The sequence below is a fragment of the Cygnus atratus genome, chromosome 3 (genome assembly GCF_013377495.2).
Source record: "Cygnus atratus isolate AKBS03 ecotype Queensland, Australia chromosome 3, CAtr_DNAZoo_HiC_assembly, whole genome shotgun sequence".
In the NCBI taxonomy this organism is placed as follows: Eukaryota; Metazoa; Chordata; class Aves; order Anseriformes; family Anatidae; genus Cygnus; species Cygnus atratus.
This window is the reverse complement of record NC_066364.1, coordinates 109,214,871-109,234,971: the sequence shown is the minus strand read 5'-3', so window position 1 is coordinate 109,234,971 and position 20,101 is coordinate 109,214,871. Positions and strand designations below refer to the sequence as shown.

The 20,101-nt window shown below is 41.3% G+C and overlaps 1 protein-coding gene across 13 annotated transcripts in view; it reads right to left on the bottom strand.

Annotated features, from left to right (window-relative positions):
• EHBP1 (EH domain binding protein 1) overlaps positions 1–20,101 on the bottom strand; it is a 213,493-nt gene that overhangs the window by 145,613 nt on the left and 47,779 nt on the right. For 11 of the 13 annotated variants that reach the window (XM_035553095.2, XM_035553088.2, XM_035553094.2 and 8 more), the window contains exon 5: positions 18,206–18,259. The exons of the other annotated variants lie outside the window; for them this stretch is intronic. In XM_035553095.2, the coding sequence (XP_035408988.1) occupies positions 18,206–18,259 (54 nt within the window). The remainder of the gene's footprint in view (positions 1–18,205; positions 18,260–20,101) is intronic. 13 annotated transcript variants of the gene reach the window in all.

Sequence of the window (20,101 nt, the reverse complement as noted above, 5' to 3'; positions counted from 1 at the left end):
ATACTTATGAATATATGGCAATGCATACAGGAACCCATCCATGTCTGCTTCAGCACAGGTTTGTCTTATTATATTTTGGCAAACAACTTAAAATACCCTCCCTTCTCTTATCTTGGGTTTCTGTTAAACGCTGTCACTATCAAGAAATATAAGAAGGCCTGGGCAAACATCTCAGATCTCCCCATTGCTATTCACTCCTACTAATGCACATTACACGTTCAATTCTCCCTTGCTGCTTCTCTGAAAAAGGTCTTGTCAAAAACAGATTTCATTTTTTTTTTCTGTGTATGCACAAATTAGTTATGGATGATTAACAAAGCATTCATTCTTTTATTTGCTTTGGCTGAGACTTGATCTGTGTTACATTCATGTGAGGGAAGCACTTCATTTGGTGTTGATTAAATATGAAACACTGCACTGTTGATAAAGAGAGTTGTGTTCAGGTCTGCACATTATACTGACAAAAGATGCATGGTATTGGGCTAACATTTTCTTAAACAAGTTTTTCCAGATTTTTAATTGCAAAAAACTTGATACATGTTTTTTTTTTCCCCTGTTCACCAAATGGTGGGCAGTAAGTGCTTTATGTCCTAAAGCGATCTGCCGCAGTCTTAACAGGCGGCACTAGTCATTGCACAGTTAACACAATAAAAGGCAATTTCAATTTTTGCCTCGTAATTCGGTTCTTTAAACACTCCCCTTTAAGGCACCTAACTTACATTATAAAGTTCATCCAAAAAAAAATCTGCAAAACTAAGCGGGACAGACAGCAAAGCCTAGGTTACAAAATTCTGCTCCTGTTACTTAAAAAATAAAATGAAAATGAAGAAGCATTGGAGCAGTTTAATGGAAACTCAGAGCCAGTTGTAACTCACAGTTTGACCTTGATCCTGTGTTACAGACTCCAGCTATCACAGGATAACACGTGCATAAATGCTCGTCTATACGGCCTATAAATCTTCCAAGTCCATTAAACAGCATCAAAAAGAGCTCACTTAGTTTCAGCGAGGTATTTAAGCACAAGCCTAACTTCAAGCATATGATTTACTTGTAATTAAATCAAGTTAGGGAAAGCCTCGCGATTAAGCACCTTGTTAAATCTGGGAACAAATTATTAGCCCTTATAAACCGGGAGATTCTATCTTGGGGTTTATGGCGCACGAAAACAAACACGTGCGCGCGCACGGAGCATTATGCATACTTTTGCAAGAGGGGATTTATTTTTAGTTTAACTCCACGGCAGTAAGCGCATCTCTTCCTTGGGTTGGAACGAACTCTGGCCACAATGACTTCCAAGCCACAAATCTCACACAGGCAATGTGGTCCCGCGCCTGAACTTCCAAGAACGATGGTATCACACCGCAATAAAGCCTCCGCTAACATCACAAAACTAAGAGCATTAGGGGCCTTAAACAGCAGGGCTAACAGAAGATGAACTTGTGATTTTCATCCTGCTACCTGGGATGGTGAGTCTTGTATACTGCGAAGCAGGAGAGAGCCCAGAGCAAGGGACGCTTGATGCAAGGGAGGTTTAGAAGGGATGGCCGATGCTCCGAGGGCTGGTGCTCCACACAGAAGATGGGGCTTGGGGTCAGCTCCTCTCCCCCAGCCCTGGGAAGCCGTCCCCAACTGCCATCCGAGTCCCAGCTCAGCTCCTACCTGCAGCCCCCTACTAAGGAGATGAACGAGCCTGCAAAGGCCAGGCGAACACCAGCACGCGTGCACTGGCAGGGACACGAAGCAGGGAGCAGAGAGGAAAGACAGGAGAGCACCTGCCTTGGCAGGAGCAATCCGTGAGAATGGTGCAGTCAGAACTCCTGTGTGCCTGCATTTGCAAACTCCCCAGTGTTTTAGGGAGATTTACTCTTCCCATTGCAGCCTGCGGGTATTCAGTTCCCCATCCCCACATACACATGACGACTGAGGTAAAATATTTTATTTTTTTTTTAAAGGATCCACAGCAAGATTTTTTTTTGTTGCTTTGGGTCACGCAAGAACACACGAAATGGTAACACGACAAATGCTCACATGCACTTTCTTGCCTCTATTTCCACTCACTGGAATTAAGCCAGAGACGTCTAAGTAGTGCACTCTGTTCTCTTCCACTCCCTCTCAGAAATTACAGGCACTTTCTCCTCTGCAGCCAATTTCCTCCTCCTTTTCTGTCCGGGCCCAAGTTTAAACCACTACAAAACAATGTCCCCCTGTTATTCCCCAGGGCCCGCTCTCCATGCTTCCCTGCTGGGCTCCCTGAGCCCTCCCAAACCTTTAAGGCTTTATGTTTACAGATCCCGTAAGCAAACCTGATCTCTCTGCTCTGATTCTCGGAAAATTCCACTCTCCTCTGCCTGTGTATGGACTTGGCTGCTCCGATTTCCTCCTGGTTCAGCCACTCCAAGGTCCTGAGTTCGTGAGTATGTTATTAGCCCGGCTCAAACGTACCTGACACGAACCCAGCAGCACAGCACCAATGCAAAAATGCAGGAATATTCTGGGGGCACGGAGTCTTCCCAGTCTGAGCCTGACACTTGAACTTGGGCATTGGCAAGCCAAGCAGTGAGTACGTCACATATTATTCAGCTTCCCACTTTCTTGTGTTATCTACAGATACTGTTCTACAGCTCGCACACATTATAATTGACAAAAGTAAGTGCTACAAAGTAAATATCAGTTTCACATAGTCAGTTTCCATGTATTCTCTTAAAATGTTATTCCCTATATTGCAGCTACAATCAGAAGCACTCCTGGAGTGTTGCATGCAAAAGTCCCACCAACATTTCTGAAGCTCCTCTATAAACAAGTTCACAAATTTGAAAGGCAGAGATGTTACTAATGGTTTATTTGTTAATACATCACGTTGCCATCTAACACTAATACAAGAATAAATTAATAAATACAGAGTCACCCTACAGAAAACATTTCCTTCACTGCTTCTTGGCTGTGAAGTTAGCCTGGCATAAGGAATTTTTAAAATCTGAGTGTTCACTTGCTTCGTATTTGCTCCATTCATACTTAAAAATATTCCATAATAAAAAGAAATAGGGGGAAAAAGGTGAGCAGACTTAAGCTCCTAATGATTATACTTTTAAAACCCCTTCCTAGACTCTGCATTAACGAATTATCAGAGAGCAGTGCTTCAGTTCCGGGCAGTTAGCAATAGCACTCGTGTAATATTACGGAGCCTGATGTTTTGGCAAAACTAGAGCAGGAAAAAAGCTCAACCTAAGAAAGGCATATTGTACATGTGACCTGCAGGACTTGGATTATTACCTCTAAGCTTATTAAGAGTACAAGCTGTCAGTCGGACCACCCCACAACCAGGGAGGAAAACTAGGATTACTCAGCAGTAAAAGGCATAAGAAGGCGATGTGTATTCTCACGACGGGCAAAGGCAGAGAAAGTGAACCACAGACCTGCTTCAGCTATCTAGAGCCATAATTGGCTCACAAGAGCGACTACCACGTTAGGGCATTATCATTATCTAGCTCACATAACTGGAAATTCATGCTCTGTTCTTTAAATTGGCTTAACCAGCAGCATCTGCAGCACTTTAATTAATTACAGCGATTGGCGTACCTTAAAAGTAGATGCACAGATCTGCAATGATAATGCCCCATGAGTAATAATTGCAAGCCAGTATTAAGCCAGATCTGCCCTAAACAAAACCAAGTATACACTGTTGTGCTTCAACTGCACAGAAAACAAGCCTCGGTACAGTCATTATTCTTGCCTGTATAGATCCATCAGCAAACACTGCAATTCAGCGTGCCACATGCCATCAGCTGGCGAGTGCTGAAGCTCACGGCACACACAACAAAAAACTGTGCAGGGTAAATGCTGGCATGCCAAAATTCGGTCAGGTACTTCAACTTCACTTTCCTTCAAAAGATAAACTTGCAATTAAAGCCACAACAGAGACTGATGATCGCTATTTATTTTTAGTGCATTCCCATCAGAAAAAAAAAGGCAGATGTCACACCAAGCACAGAATAAAGTTTTCTTGACAGCCATTAGCTTAGCTTCAGTAACAAATCCACAGCAACTGTACACAAACGTGTAATTTTTTTTCCTGGTATCTACAGCTCTAAAATACAACAGAATTGCCTTTAAAACACAGGGACAAATTATTATTATTATTTTTATGTACAGCAATTAAAAATCTTTACTTAGAAGTTTTTGTTTTTGTTTTTTTTTTTTAAAGCCGGACAATGAAATGCCTGTATCCATCCTGGACACATTTAAAAGCTCTTCTTTAACACAGCTCTTCATACCGTTTCCAGGCAGAAAGCAGAACAATGCTATCGAGATTTGTTGTGACTTGCTTCAGTACAATTTCTGGTTTAAAGACAGATTTTACATTTGTCTAATTACCACCGCGCTAGGAAGCAGGACACAAGAATCTGAAATCAAGTGTCTTGCATGCAAAACGAAAGTTTAAACAAACAAGTGTAAACAGCTCAATGCTCCTAAGCCGACCAAATCTGATACTCAAATTCATCCATAATTCAGGGGTCACAACACCTGGTCTAAAGGCTGTTACTAAGCCAACCTTTGCTACCAAACTCGAACCTGTTTATCACACCCAAGTTTTATCTTTCGTAGCCGTAAGGAAGAAGGAAACCTAATTTCCTTCATTCTAGAAAACACACAGTAGTTTCCACATAGCAGTTTTGAACAGATTTTTAACCAAAAAATACAACACAGACATAGGATCAGCTCAGGTATTACGCTGTTTAAGTTGCCAAAACTTTCACCATCCCATACAAATAGATGCTGCAGCACACAACGTGCCTTTGTGTAATTCCGCCTAACTCCCCTTTTCTGGGAGCACGCTCGCTTCCAATGCAAGGCACCGAGCAAACTATGACAGCGAACATCGGCAGGGAACTGAGTGCAAGCCCCAACAGCTAAAATACCGAGGCTGATGCAGCAGCAAAAACCCAAAATATATGATATAGCAACTGATATAGGAACCAATCTGATATAGCAACTCGCACTGCCGGCATGCAAAGGGTAGTCAAGAGGAGAAAAATACCCTTTATAAAACTGCCAAACTCTGGTGACTGTGTTTATATACGCTGTGCGTTTGGGCTGGTCAGGCAGCAGCGAAGCTCTCACTCGGTCTGTGCTTTTTAGAGTTAAACACAGGCTGTCATGTGTTTATGTATATAAAAGGTATATGTTCTTACTGGTAGGTGTGATTTTAAAACATAAATACCTGCGCCCGGATAACACGTTTATCTGTGGTGCCCAGAAAACAACTGCATGCACAAGTAAACAGCTGCACCCTCGGCGTAACCACCATCATTTCCTGCGGATCCATTTATAAATATTAATCCAGAATCCACATGTGTTAAGGCACCAGCCTCCAAGGAAAAAAAGCCACGGTGCCAGAGAAATACAAAATAAAATAACTCTTATCTAACACCACTGCTTATTCCACACCCTCGTTTCTGATGGAGAGAGATCACAAGGGCGCAACACAAGCTATTCCTTGCCTAAACACCGTCACGAAACACTCCGATATAAAGGTTGGAAGGATTAGCACAAAAGGTCCCCCTCTAAGACAAATGTCTCCTTCATAGTTCATTTCACAGGCAGTGCGACTGCTCAGTCAGGCCTGTGACGCCGAAGCTCCCCGCGTGTACCTGCTAACCAAACACGCCAAGCACTTGCAAAATGTCGTGTTGATACTAGCAGGTTTTTAGAGGGGATTTTAATTACCACCAAGCCCAGGGAGACGTTTTAAACGCCGGCAGATCACCAAACAGCTCCCGCTTCAAATCTCAGTGCTTGACGAAACAACTTCTGCGGAGGAATTAGGAATTTGCCAACTTGGCAGGGCCTGCGCTCGCCTTCCTCCCTTCTCCCCCTCCAGCCTCTCACCTTTCCACAAGCAAAAAATGCAAGACGTGAAAAAAACAACCAAACGTTTTAAAAAAGTATTCCATATTTGCAAATACTTTTCAGAGTTCATCACATTTACACAGAAGCCACTTTTAAAAATAAATACACAGGTGAATGTATCAGCACGCACTGGAACACGCTGGGGTTTGCTGTAACAATGAAATTACAAGGGGATTTTTAAGCAAGCTGTAAGTAACAAGGGGAAGAAGCAAGTATAATTCAGATTTCTACGGACACTTAATTTAAATATTCTTCTCTAATGATTATGCTGTTTCACACGTTGCAGAAAGCCGACATTTCAGGAACTCCCTGGCCTGTTAATCTTTTCCTAATGCCATTTTCTCAAGGTACTGGACCTTTCTCTTTCAGTAACAGACTGCATCATGAAGTACTACGATTTCTCAAGTGCAAAGGGCTGAATTTTAGTGCAGAATACTTCAGCCTTACCGGCATGGCGATTTTTTTTTTTTTTTTTTTTTTTACTCCCCCTACTGGCATATTATAAAAGCAAGGAGAGAAAAACCTGAGGGGTGTTCCAGCTTGTTAAACACAACGAGAAAATATTTTTTGTAACCTCAAAATAATTGTTCCCACAATTTGGCAAAACATTAATCTCAATCCTGGGGATTTTTGAGCCATCAGCAAATTTTTGGCAGATTTTTTCATTGAAAAAAATTAACTGAGCACCTTAAAACAAACATTCTGGACCACTTGGTGTAACAATTACCATCAAGCAGTTCCATCATCTGTCACTGCTCAGATCAAAACAGATCACTCCCCAAAATACATTATATGGCTAGTAAGGAGCGATCGATGGAATATAACTCCCCATGATGACCACTGGCGTACAGAAACGAGTAAAAACATCCCGGGCTTAACGAGTTGCTACTTAAATGTTAGACAGTGCTCCGTGAACCATTTTATATTAAAATTGGATAGTTCTAAACATCACACATACAAGAAGTATTGTTTGACACAGTGCCATTTTGATGATAAATTGCAATCTACAGCTCAAATAATTCTAGCCAGGGATTAACATTTCAGAGGCTGAGCCAGAGATTATGTGTGTGGATCTTGAATTTCATCATCTCCCTTCGGCACAATAGCTTATTCTTCCTTTTTTCATCTATTCTCTCATGAAGGGTCAGGAAAGCTTAGCCTTGCTGTTTCATTCATTTCATCTCTACATTAACCAGATACCTTGCAGTCTTCAGTTCTTATGTGTTATTCCATTACAAATGCTACAGCCACACTGCGCTATGCTACTGCTAATGAGCTATGTACCAAATCAAAGGGTGCCATCAAGTGGTTGCAGCGCACTAACAGCGTTATGCAAAGTTTGTGCTCTGCACGGGGTTTCACCAGGACACATGACTTAGGGTGGATTCGACTCCGCCATCACTCAAAGCTTTTGGAAAAATTCAGATGCTGAAAGAGAGTGGTCCCTTGCAACTTTCCTTCCTTCCTTTTCATTTGCAGCTGAGCAGCTGGTACCACCACACAGGAGAATTCATGGTCCCTCAACGCAAGGGTCAACAGCAGCCAGGATTTTCATGGCCGTTGTGCACTTGCCTTCTCATCACCATGCTCCAGAGAACAAGAACAGCCTTCAAGACCTCCAAACAGCCTCCTGGATAACTCTGAAACAAGAAGGGCACTGCAGGGCGGGGGTTTCTCCGCAGACCACCACAGAAGGGAGAATAAATACAACCAACCACCTGCGCCAGCACACGTGGTTTCAAATCAGGCTGGTTACCTAGTCATCTACACTTCCTACTGTACTTGAAGACAATGCGACAGCTCTTCCCTGCAACAATACCAATAAATATCTTCGACATTCCTCATCAACTAGAAGTAAAAATGACTTGAAAGATCATTCTGACACAAATAACTGGCCTTCCCGGATGAAATACTCCATAGCCAAAACCCATTTCTTATTTAGCCATTTTCTTCTAACACAGACGGCTCAAAAACACAGCCCATTACTCCAACAACTCTAAATACAACTCACCTTTGCCTGGCAGGAAAAAAAAAAAAACAACCAACAACCAAAACCCAAAGCCAATCTGTAGGACACTGAGGCAAAAAGAGGGAACCAGTCCAGATTTTTCCAACAAAAAGAACGGTGCTGGTCTAAAAGCTGTGGCAACTCTACTACTGTAGCAAAAAAGTTTTGCAGATGCTATGGAACGCAGAAGAGCCTAGTTTGGCGGGGATGAGCTGAGACTGACTTAAGATTACCCAGTTGTGTCTCACCACATCATGGCCATCAATGTCATAACTTCCAGAAAGTCAGCCGATGCTTAATATTACACCTTCCAGCTTGAAAAAAAAAAAAAAAAAGAGGAAAGGAAAGAATGTGATTCAAATGCAACCAGTCAAAACAGACATAATTCTCTTCATTGTGGAAAGGGCTTGGCTCCAAAGTTTAAAATGCTGAATGGTCATGACCACACCAGCTCAACCACCAACTTTCTGAGGATGCAACTTCAACCACATTTTTCCTGCAGCAGTGACAGAGAAGGCTCCATACTCCAGAAATGCTCAAGGTAAATGAGATCCAAACTCTTCTGAGACTCTTCCCATCCTCCTGAGAACTATCAACAATGTTCCCACACATCTGGTCTGTCTAAACAACCTGCCGACAGCTCAGGCAACCGCTCATGATTTGGGATGCCCATCACAGCCACTCTAAGGAAGTATATGGTTATAACGCCCATGTATTAAGACAAATAATGAATTTTCATCATCTGCAAGGCAACATTCATGTGGCAGACCAAAGATGACTGGAATTGGTAGTGCAGAAAGAAGTCAGCCCTTAAAACTCCCTGTGTTCTCCCTCACAGGGATATTTCAAACTTCATGTGCTCCCCTTTGCACTTGCTTGCTTTAGCAGGCCTGCCAAATCCCTGATTCCGCAATGCACAGCCTTCACAGGAAATCTGCATGCAAACTTCCAAAGGCTTAACTAGAGGTAGAAGGAAAAACGAAATCTAAAAAAGCACCAAGAACCATGCTAAGCCATGTCCCAAAGTATTTCACAACACAAGTATTACAGAAATAAAAGAGAGAGAGTGCTTGGCTTCCATAAAGCCACAGAGAGCTGCTCCATCTGAAGAGAAGACTTCAAGGAAGGGATGCAGGTAGTAGTTACGGAGCAGGCTGCATTAAAGCCATTCCACTAAATCCAGCTGAAACCCCTAAATTGTTCCATAGATCTCAAATATCCTGTTACCCTTCCTCTACAGCATCCACACTAGTTATTTATGCAGCCCATATAATACCTTAAATCCTTCCAAATAAATCAGTTTCTTTCATTATACGATGTAATTAAAGTTACATAACATGAATTATAACCAATTATAGCAAAGATTGATGCTGATGATTCACGGAACAACTTTATACTAATTCTTCGTTGACAGATTTTTAAGGCTATTGTTCAAATAGTCCATTTTGTCCTTTCACTGACAAGCACACAGCCAAAATCCTCTAAAACTCATTATGCTCCTTCCTACGGCTGCTCTTGGAAGCAGGCACCTGATACCTCTGTCATTCCGGGCTTTGGCACTTAGTGGAGTTACTTCTGCAGGGGTGTGTCCTTCGCTCTTATTCCACTTAGGCCATGGCCTGACGACAGCTTATTCTCTCTGCTGCTCACGTTACCTGATCAGCCATTCTCCTTTTGTTTTAGCCTTTCCATTGCAGACAAATCCTTATGCACCAACATTAGCCATATCAATAATTCTTCACATAGTTTTCGACGTTGCTTCTGATTTATTAGATATCTTATGTCCTTTTTGATTTTTGTGCCGTGCCTTCCTGCGACTGCTGACTTTTATGGAGCTGTTTTGCCATAGGGAGCAGAGCTTTAAAGAGTTTCCCACATCTTATTCTTTGCCATCCAAAATACTCCCATGGTATAGATCATTCGAGCTGCATATAAGAACTGGGAACCTTTAAGGAAAATCTCCACAAACTAAGAAGTATATTTACTTTCATCAGGCAAAGCCCTCAGAGTCAAACCCACCGGCTTCCTATTTCAGACTGTGCACCACCAGGTATTAAACCAGCTCAGCCCCAGGTCCATCGCACTCAGCCTGCTATCCTCCTGGTTTGCTCTCAGCTCTGGTCTACAGGAAACATTTCTACACACCCAACTAAGCCCGAAGTTGTTCTTTCATGCTGCCCACCAAAATTCAGGAAACAATTTGCCCCAGCTACACACAACACTGAACAACAGGAAAGGAGAAACTTCACACGTAAAAGCAATACGATGGCACGGGGGCAATTCAGAACGAAGAATATGCTGAGAGGGAAAAAATACTGAATGGAATGGCGTTAATTAAGTTATGAAGGTCAATTAATTTCCATTATATTAAACTCTACTAAGACCGCTAACAACCAAAGATAAGAGGCTGAACGCAATAACACTCAGCGCTATTACACTGACAGATGGTTTTCCTAATAACAAAGGGTTGCAGGAACCCAGAACTCTTATTTTTCTGTCAGCCAGCTCCTGTTCTGCTGGTGGCCACTATTCTTAAATAATATGCCCTCGGTTAAATTGTGACTGCTTGCATGTACAATCCTATCCAGTCACTTAATGCAGGGCTACATTTTACACAATAATGGATATTTTAATTCTTTTTTCGACACACATTTCTGTACTTTGAGCACATGCAATTGCAAGGTTTTATCTCAAATCAACCAACGTATTCAACGGGACTCCCAGATTATCTGCCTTTGAAGGTGACTTATGTCAAAACATTTTTCATTAAATGTGTTGCCATTTTTCCCATTTTCCACATTGAATATTTTGTACTACGTGGTTCAACACCGTATGGCTACTGGGTCAAAAATGAGATTTATCCATCATAATGTCGCCCCAGACGGTGGCATTTTAAATAATGATATTCTGAAACACATCGAGAGCGAACACATATCTGTGACTATATGTAAATGTGAAAACACACTCGAACACATAAAAGCAGAAAAAAAGTGGCAAGCTGAACAAGCTTAAAAGCAAATACTTTTCTATTAAAAGGCAAGTTGGTCAGCTCAGCTTATGTCTGGAGTATGATTAAGAACCCCACTGTAAAACAATTACCAAGACACCATTCTGTATTTGATGTCTGAAAGAGAAAAGACCTCATGCAGACTCTGTGTGAGCTGGCAAGTCTATTTTACTGCTGATTTTCTATGAATAAACATATGCTAAGAGTGGCTGAAACACACTGCTGGTTTTAAACATGCTTAATGTAGTATTAGGGGTTCGTTTCCAAAGCTGTCTGCTTTGTTTATCAGCTTCCTCCCTCCAGCTGGCAAAGAATACCACTGGTAGCAACCCCGATCAGTTGTCTGGCACAGTACACACATCTACAGGAGACACGTACTTCTAGCAAGGAAATAAAGCCAAAAAACCCTAAACAAAATGGTTCTAGCAATTCAGAAAACAGTTGTACTTTACTACTGTGAATCAATAATAATCATATAATTTATATGTCGTCAAACTCATTCCGTTGTAAATGTTATGGTGTACAGCACTTACAGAGCTTACAAACGGAGCGCGTGATGCCTGGGCTGTTCCGTACCACTCCCTGCACCCTCCTGTCTCCATCTTCCATTTGTGAGACCCTCTAGTGTAAGTGTAGCATGAAGATCAGAAAATGAGATAACTGTCTTTTCTAGAAAATTTTAAATTGAAAAGCTGTAATATAGTTCTCCAAATTGCTGTATAATCTGTAGGCAAATACGTTCCATACAGTTCCACTTAGCGCAGTTATTAACGTTGCATCAGAAATATTATTATTTGAAGGACAGTTTAGGCAGCACATTTCATGTGATAAGGATCAAGTAACAACAGAAAACTTCCAGAATTATTTGTGAAAAAAAAAAAAACAGGAGAAAAGAGTGAGATCCAGGGGCTGCTGTGGGTCAGAACTGCCATGAGCTGACGGAGCTTTTAGGGGAAGCTTTTGCAGCACTTGCCCTCGCAACCAGCACGATTGTGTCTCCTCTCCATATGCTCTGCCTTTCATAGGGGGGCACCTCCCTCGAACAGCCCAGTCTTCACATCTTGCTCACCTAACACTAAATGCAACTGTCCTACAGCATTTGGTGCTTAAGTTCTCCAGCAGAACTCGTATTTGTGAAGGGTGCATCCTTTGCCTTCTGTAATTTTCACAGAAGATGCCGACTATTCGACAGCGGCTTTCGATACCTCCTGGGTCAGTGCTGATGGACAGGAGACTCCTCTGCTCCAGGACATCTGTTCTACACCAGGAGCAGTCACTTGCTGCACAGGCCCGTCTCCTGCTCCTTGCAGATCCTGGCTTTTAGTTACAATTGCTTACACAGGCTACCATGTAGTCTGGATGAGTGATATTGATTTGTTATGAAAGATGCTGGATCAGGTCTGCAAGGTCTCCTGCCCTGCTTCCCCATAAACAGACCACCAGCCGATCAAGACAAAGATTCCTGCAACTTTTGCTCCAAAACCCTAATCTTGGAGATTCCTGGACTAGAACAAAGTGCTATTATTTAATGTAACCAAAAACAAAAAGCAAAACAAGTTTTCTGATTCTCTATTAAATTTAAAGCAGAGCAAGTGTGAGATGGCTGACAAAGCAGCATTTAATTCCCAGCTATATCTAGACCAGAATACCCAGCCTAATTTACACAGACAGTCACAGTTCACATAATCACATACAGCAGAATATGACAGTGGAATTAAAGGACCAGGAAAGCATGTCTGAACCACAAGCTTCCTATTCTAAATGTATTAAAGGCAGACATTTAATTCAGAAAAAGGCTAACCTCGTTGTTTCTTATTTTAAGCCAAAAATTTATTTCAAGCAGAAAATACAAAATGAGTGATATAGCTTTTTTGATTACTTTTTTTTTTTTAAATAAATCAAATAGCCAATTTAGACTTAAGCTCCCACGTGCCACAAAGATGCACTAGAAGCGATAGCCAAGATTTTGAAATAAATTCTGATACAGCAACTGATCAGCAAACGAAGAACCGTCTTATTCCACATGCCAGTCTGTTTTTCCCCAGGTTCTTTTTGCAAATGGAGCTGACAGTACTCAGAATTTCAATTCAGTACACTACACTGGTATTCACCTCCCAGCATTTATTTCCAGAAACAGGTGTGAAGTTTTTGACATCTAGCCTCATGCTTTTATTCCAATGTAAAGCAGAACTTGCTCTTGTGAAGTTACTGTAGCAACACTGGTATCATTGAAGGGAATTAAACACCCAGTCTAAAAGTCTGATTTTACCAAAATTGTGGGCTAATTACTCCACAAATTCAGATGAGCTGGTATTTCTTGAAAAGCCTCATTTAGAAAATAACACATTCAAAGCTGCATCTGATGGAAGCTCCTGTCTTCCTAATACCTCATTTTATTGTATTGCATTTAAAATCAGTCACCTTTAATCCCAGGAACAAGCTCATTTCTACACTCTGTCCACCTGCCCTCTTTCCTATTACTTTCACATTATTTATCATCTTTATTTGTGTTGTCATATCTAAAACTAATGGATGGGCATTTTAGGACAGGAAGTAATCTCTCCGAACCTGTGAATGATGTAAGATGCTTTAGGGCATTCAAAATGAAAATTAATCAAAAGCTATCACAGTACAGAATTTCTGGAGAAAGAAAACATAACAGAGCACTTGTTCTAATAAAATGAAACTAGATCATGTTAAATTTTCTGTAACTTTTTTATAACGTTTCTTTCATTTTGAGGCTTTGCTCACATTTGAGCTGAGGATGGTTCAGAAGCCATGGCGGGTTAGGGCTCCTAAAGCTAAAGAAGAGCAGTGGACAGAAAGAAAACTCATCTTCCAGCTTAAGTTTATTATTCTTCATAACTGTTTGCTGTGGGCTACTTGAACGGAAAACTCTAAAACATCTGTTTTCCCACTGCAGCAGCTTTCTTGGACATTTTCCTGGAGAAACCACTTAAAATATTGTTATTGGTCAAGGGAGAAAAAATAACCAGAAGCAGGAATGTGTCTCACAGAATGATACACTCCTGAGATCTTACAAACACTGTCAAACTTGAAAGGCTGGCATCTAAAACAAGGAAACGTTTTTAGTAAGGCAGGGGTTTTTCTTCACCATTCACTAACTAGATATTTAAAAAGGCACTATCAGAAAACAGCGGCCTAAAACAGGATGTCAGAAATACTGGAAAAAATCTCTAGAAAGGATAGGTGTGCAACTGCGTTCAGCTCCCAAGACCTCAGTACACGAACAGCCTGGAAATTTGGGGCAATGCTTTGCCTCACAGGTGACGGTGTGCAGGCAGAGCTGGGTGCTGGTCCCTGGAAGCCATGGGCAGCGCAAGCAGAGAAGGATGCTGAACACTCACCTACACACATGGTCCTTTAAAAGACAATGCTAATGATCTGCTAATGCGATGAAGGGAAACAAAATCCCATGTGTAACCACTATCACATCATTGTGGGTGATTAGTCAGAAGCAAGAATAACGAAAGGGAGCTTCCAGACGCGCAGAAAGCAGAATCTGTTCTCCATATCCGTAATGGGTAAGGCAAGAAATAGCGACCCAAAACCGCATCAACGGATTCCCAGCAGTGAGGGCAATGAAGCATCGAAATGTGCTGCCTGGAGATGCTGCAGCGATACCATCTTAAAAAGCTTTTAAGAAACAGTTTAGCCAAGTGTTTGTCTGGAATGACGCTGCAGGACAGACTGAGTAAAGCTGCCTCCAGCCCAAGCCTAGGCAAGTCTAGGAAAAAAGCTTCAAAAACAAACAAAAAAATGGTGGGACATTTTTCTCCATTCATCTGCAAAACAGAAAACTGGAAAAGTTGTTTCATAGACCAAATCTTTACCCACTGAAAAATTCCTATGAGCTTTTCAATTCCATTTAAGAATGTAGAAGGGATCGGTCTCCAAGGCCGTCAGCAAGCAGGTAAATGTGAGTCCATCCTCAGTGCATGTGCTTGCATCCTTTCCTATACCCCTTGCAAAGTGAAGCTTTGGGCATGCTAGGAAATAAAATGACATTTTTCCATGACTTGAGCTACCTTTATTTTAGACAAAGTTCTTGTTGAAGTCAAAAAAAAGTCTTGTTGACTTCTTGTTGAAGTCAAAAAACTTCAACATATTAGGACCAGTTTAAAGTCAGAGTGGAAACAGCATATGCTCAAATTACCCTTCGGAGTAATGACAGAGAAAATCACTTACTAGATTTTTAAATGAAAAGCAAGTAGCTCCTGCCCACTGAATAAACTCATGCCGATCTGTAAGAGTTTGAAAGCCTTTTACCTCGTCACAGGATGAAGGAGTCTTACTCAGCTATGAACTTCTCGCTCTCCGTCTTGCAACAACCAATATGAAGATCCAATATGATTATTCAGAAGAGTAACAAACCCAAGATAACTTAACTATCTCATGAAGAAGAGTCAGATAACCAAAGAGTTTGGCTAAACAAAGATGGAATCTGAGACAGGAAAGCTCACAGTGAATATACAAAGAACGCAGCTGTGAAGGAGAGAAAAACATGGAAGAGACCTAGGGAAAAAGAATATTGACACGTAGATATTAACAAACCATGCTATGAACAAAGTATTTATGGATTAGACATTCAGTAGATGACAAAGGTTCACTTACTAGCATGCAAATACAGAGCAGCCAATGTGTTAAAAATAGTTTAAAAAATCAGAAGATAAATGTATTTGCAAGACTAAAAGAACAAAATAACTAAAAACCATAAATGCCCTGCCTCATTTTCATTTACAGCATGATGATCTTGAACAAATCACCACATCTCACTGCTATTAAAACTTCACCTGGAAGTCTAGACTGATCCTGTTCTGAATTTGACAGTGTCTGCAAACAGAGACCTCAAACTTAAGCCACATATCTGTTAGCTAATCCTTGCTCAGGCATGCTGAAGAAGCATTACAAAATGATTTTGGATGCTAACTTTTAATAATAATAATAAAAACCTCAAAATAAGTATTTCAGCAGAGTTCAAAATAAATATCTTAGCAGGGTTCAAATTGCTTCATAATGGAAGAACATCCCTAAATGTTTAGCATCCTGCATTCTCAGTGTTGCTAACTAAAAAGGAAGGGAAGCCCTGCAGACTCTGAGGGCAGAGAACGTATTTGGACAAAAAGGAAAGGCTCCCAAAGGACTGTAAACGTACCCTGCCCAAAGGTAACCTGTCCTTTCCCAATTCAGTGACAAATATTTTTCTTTAAAACCAGAAAAATATTACATTAAGCCCAAAATTAGTAAATCAACAGTTTAGGAAGCAGGAAGATTAACCTCCAGTCTCTCAGTTCCCAAATGTTGAACAAGCAGATGTTTTGTGCTCTGAAACGTCAACCAGCCATTGAATCAGACGTTACTTGCTGCAACAGATGAACGTATTTTCATCCACCACTAAGTGGAGCTGTTACTCTTGGAAAAAAGTTTCTCCATAATTTCAAGTATATTTGCAGAGCAGATTTTGTTGGCAGTATCTACAGCTTTCTGTAGGGGGGGCAGAGGGACCAAAAGCAACCAGTTTTATTGTTGCTTAAGGTCTCAATTTCTGCAGTAATGCTATTTAATAAACTGAGTATTTCTCAGTGCTGTTTAGATTAACTGCTCTAATCCAACAATAAGCATCTACCAGCAAACATTTGGCAGTTCTCATGGGATGAACTAATGGCATAACTGTGGTTGTAAAGAACAAGCCCGCACATAACAAAAGACTGCTCCGTAACTGATACCTACTGGAACCATTTCCATCTGCTTTGTCAGAGGCTGTGTGTTTTGGGGCACAGCAACCCAAGCAAAACCTCCCACCTTGCAAGTGTTACTGCAGCTCAGCGAAGATTTGAGGCACAAAGTGAGAACGGCATGCATCAGACGTCTTGCTGCCACCTCTAGACATCATCCAACAACATATGAAAAAGCCATGTGCTATTAAGGAACATGAAGTCTATATGTGTGCTATAAACTTCTGAAAAGTCTGCTGCAACGTCACAGGAAATCCAGCTATACCCAGAGGGGTTGGCTGAGACATATACTGACATTGTTTTATCCAGCGCAACTTGTACAGTGACAATTGGTGATGGAGACTTCCCTGATTAAAATAAACTAAGTGAGATAGAAAAGGAAACTCCAGGAAGCAGTAACTAAACTGTGTTTTGTGTTCCCAAGTCCCATCAATGAAAATAGAAACATGACATTTAAAAGCAAAGTATAAATTGCACTTGGCTGTCAGCCCTTTTAAATGATCGGTCACTGGCAATCAGAATAAACCTTTGCTTTCAACACACAAATCACTTCTGATATCAAAAGAAAGAAAAAGCAGCTTTTTTTTTTTTTAAGGCAAAAATAACTGTAACAGGCAAATTCCATTGCTTTTGCATACCTCAGTGCTCCAACTGTGACATTACTGCAACTTGGTATACGAGCATTTTTTAAAGCTACAAAAATAAAAACTAAATCGAGTTACTGAGAAACAGACCAGAATGAAACTATATTAATGAGACAAAGTTGGGGTTGCAGTCCAACGTGGAGGACAGAACAGAAAAAAGGAGCTCACGAAGCATTTGCTCCACATAACATTAAGCCCTGCCATTTGGCAAAGCCTGTTGTTTGCACAGCGCTCAGGAGCTCGGCTCTATGGGAAGCTGTGGGAGCTCACGGCTCCTCTAGGCTGAGCTTCACAGGAACCACCTTTTTGGGTTTTGCTGGGCACACACTGCAGCCCTCATGCAGCCCCATGCAAGACAGGGATCCAGGAGAGCACAGGCACGTCATGCTTCTCTTGTTCTTTTCTAATAAAACCACTGCTAGTCCCACCTCTCCACCCTGCGTTATAAAACGCAGATGACAAAACTTCCCAAGTGGCATTCAAAACAGAGAAGGGTGCACTGCAGAGCGAGATGTACAGATGTCACAGCCCAGCTCGGACTTGTTCACTCCCCAGCTCATAGAAAAATAATGTGTCATAACCCATAAAACCATGAGTCATAACCCAGCTCTAACTTGTTTACTCCAGTGCTCACACAAAATAATGCAAAGACGACTGATGCTTACAGGGAGAGAATTTAAGCAGTGCAGTACCCTACCCCACTTACCTATACTTAACCAGGACGTAAGAATGGGCATTTTAATAAGCCTTCATTACTGTGGAACAAGGTTTTACCGTGTCTCAGCAGCCCAAATTTTACTCAAGCCTCTTCCAGCATTTGGACACCTTTTCTTTATTAATTATTGTCTCACATGTATAAAAAAAACATAACATTCCAGCTTACATTCTCTATGACAAACGTCCATTCTTTGTCTTCAAACTCTTCAGCGTGGGGATCCTAGAAAAACAAACCAGAGAACTTAAGTCTAAAAATAATCCAGGGTGCCACAGAGAGAAATTCAGCCAAGATTTTTATACACTCAGAAATATTTTTACCCGCTGAAGATGATGGAGGGAAATATTTCAGCTAGGAGGTAGGTTTCAACAGATGTCAAGGAGATGACAAACAAGTTGGTGTAAAACTGCCAAAGATTTAATAAAGCCTCCTACGGATACACACACGAGGTTTCTTCTGACATATGCCCGTAATTTTATTTCCTTTCATCCCAGGCAAAGAATAAACAAATGTCACTTGAATTCTTACATTCCACCTTCCAATAAGTACAACACATCCACATCTCACAGAGAACTGTGGAGGAAAGTGCTGCTCCTCCCTGGCCTGAGAAGGCACCCACCTACAGCAAGCATCCAAACCATTGTCCCCACCACCTTGTGCTCAAAGCATGAGCGGAGGAGATCCAGAGCCACAGCTTCAGCTGAGCACTGCGCTTCACTGCAGATTACTTAGACACCTGTCCTTCCTTCACAATGTTTCTATTACATTACACTCAAGGAACAACAACCGTTTTCACCAACAGGAAGACAAATAATGAGTTTCACAGATTTGGCATTTATTTCCAATTTCACGAGCTCTCAGTGCAGTGGTGTAGTCTAGATCGTGTTGTCTGAAATCAAGATAATGTCAGAAAATGTAAGTCATCCCCTTCATGCCTTTATCAAGGATCTTACCTTAAGAAATATGTATATATTTTAACGTCATTAATTTATCATCCAGTCGTACTTCTGAGCAGCTATAACAAAGTAATGTTCTCTTGCAAGGAACGTAACTTTAGCCTTTCTTCCTAACAGGAAGACTCATTTTGCTATACCTCAATTTTATCCCATTATGTCTGGTTACAGGAAACCCCTCAACTATTCATTTGCCTCTGACACTTGCATGCTTTAGATAATTGCAGATAAACATCACTCCCCTATAACTGCCTTCATCACACTCGGTGAGATCCCTCAGTACCCCCAGAGTTTTCATGCTTCTGCCTGAAGTCCATTGATGACACTACATTAATTCTGTCTTGCTGCTGTAAATTAAGACAATGGATCGAGAGATTTTGCTTCTGCCTTGTGTATCTGCAGCGGTGCCCTCCCTCCTTCCCTCCCAGGACACTACAAGTCTCACGTTCAATCATCACAGCCTTATCTGAGTATCACCTTATTCGGGTCTTTGCTTTAACTAGCAAGTTAACCCTAGTTTTGCCTTCAAGTCTGACATGCAGTCATTACAGGGACTGTAACCCAGTACGAGAAATAATGCTCTTTAACTAGCTCTCATCAAACACACAAAAAATTTAGAAAACAGGAAGTTTACAGCATAAGCAGCTCCAGAAAAGAACAGTTATTTTCTCCCTCCAGCACTCAAAATAGTTGGAAAAGAGTGCTCTTAAATACGCCTCCTCTTCAACTGAACTACAATAAAATCCAAGAGGACATCTATCACCTCATCTCTTCCAGCGCAGTGCTTCCAACAAAATCCAGCAAAGAAAGTTTGCTGCTGGGTGCAGCCCCTGTAAAACACCGGCTCTTCACGCAGCAGCAGTGCCACTGGGCATCAACCACACAGGGTTAATTCAGCCTTGGGCACCAGCATTAGCTGCGTATTTAACAGCCACATCCACAGGTGTCACGCGCAATACGCATTTTTAAACGTACTGCTCCAGCAATGGCATGCAGTTTCAATAAAAACCATGGTACTAGAAATTGATATCAAAATCTGATATGATTTCTTTTGCTATATGAATAAATCTCAATAGATTTTTAAAAATCGGAGTAATTTGAATACTACAAA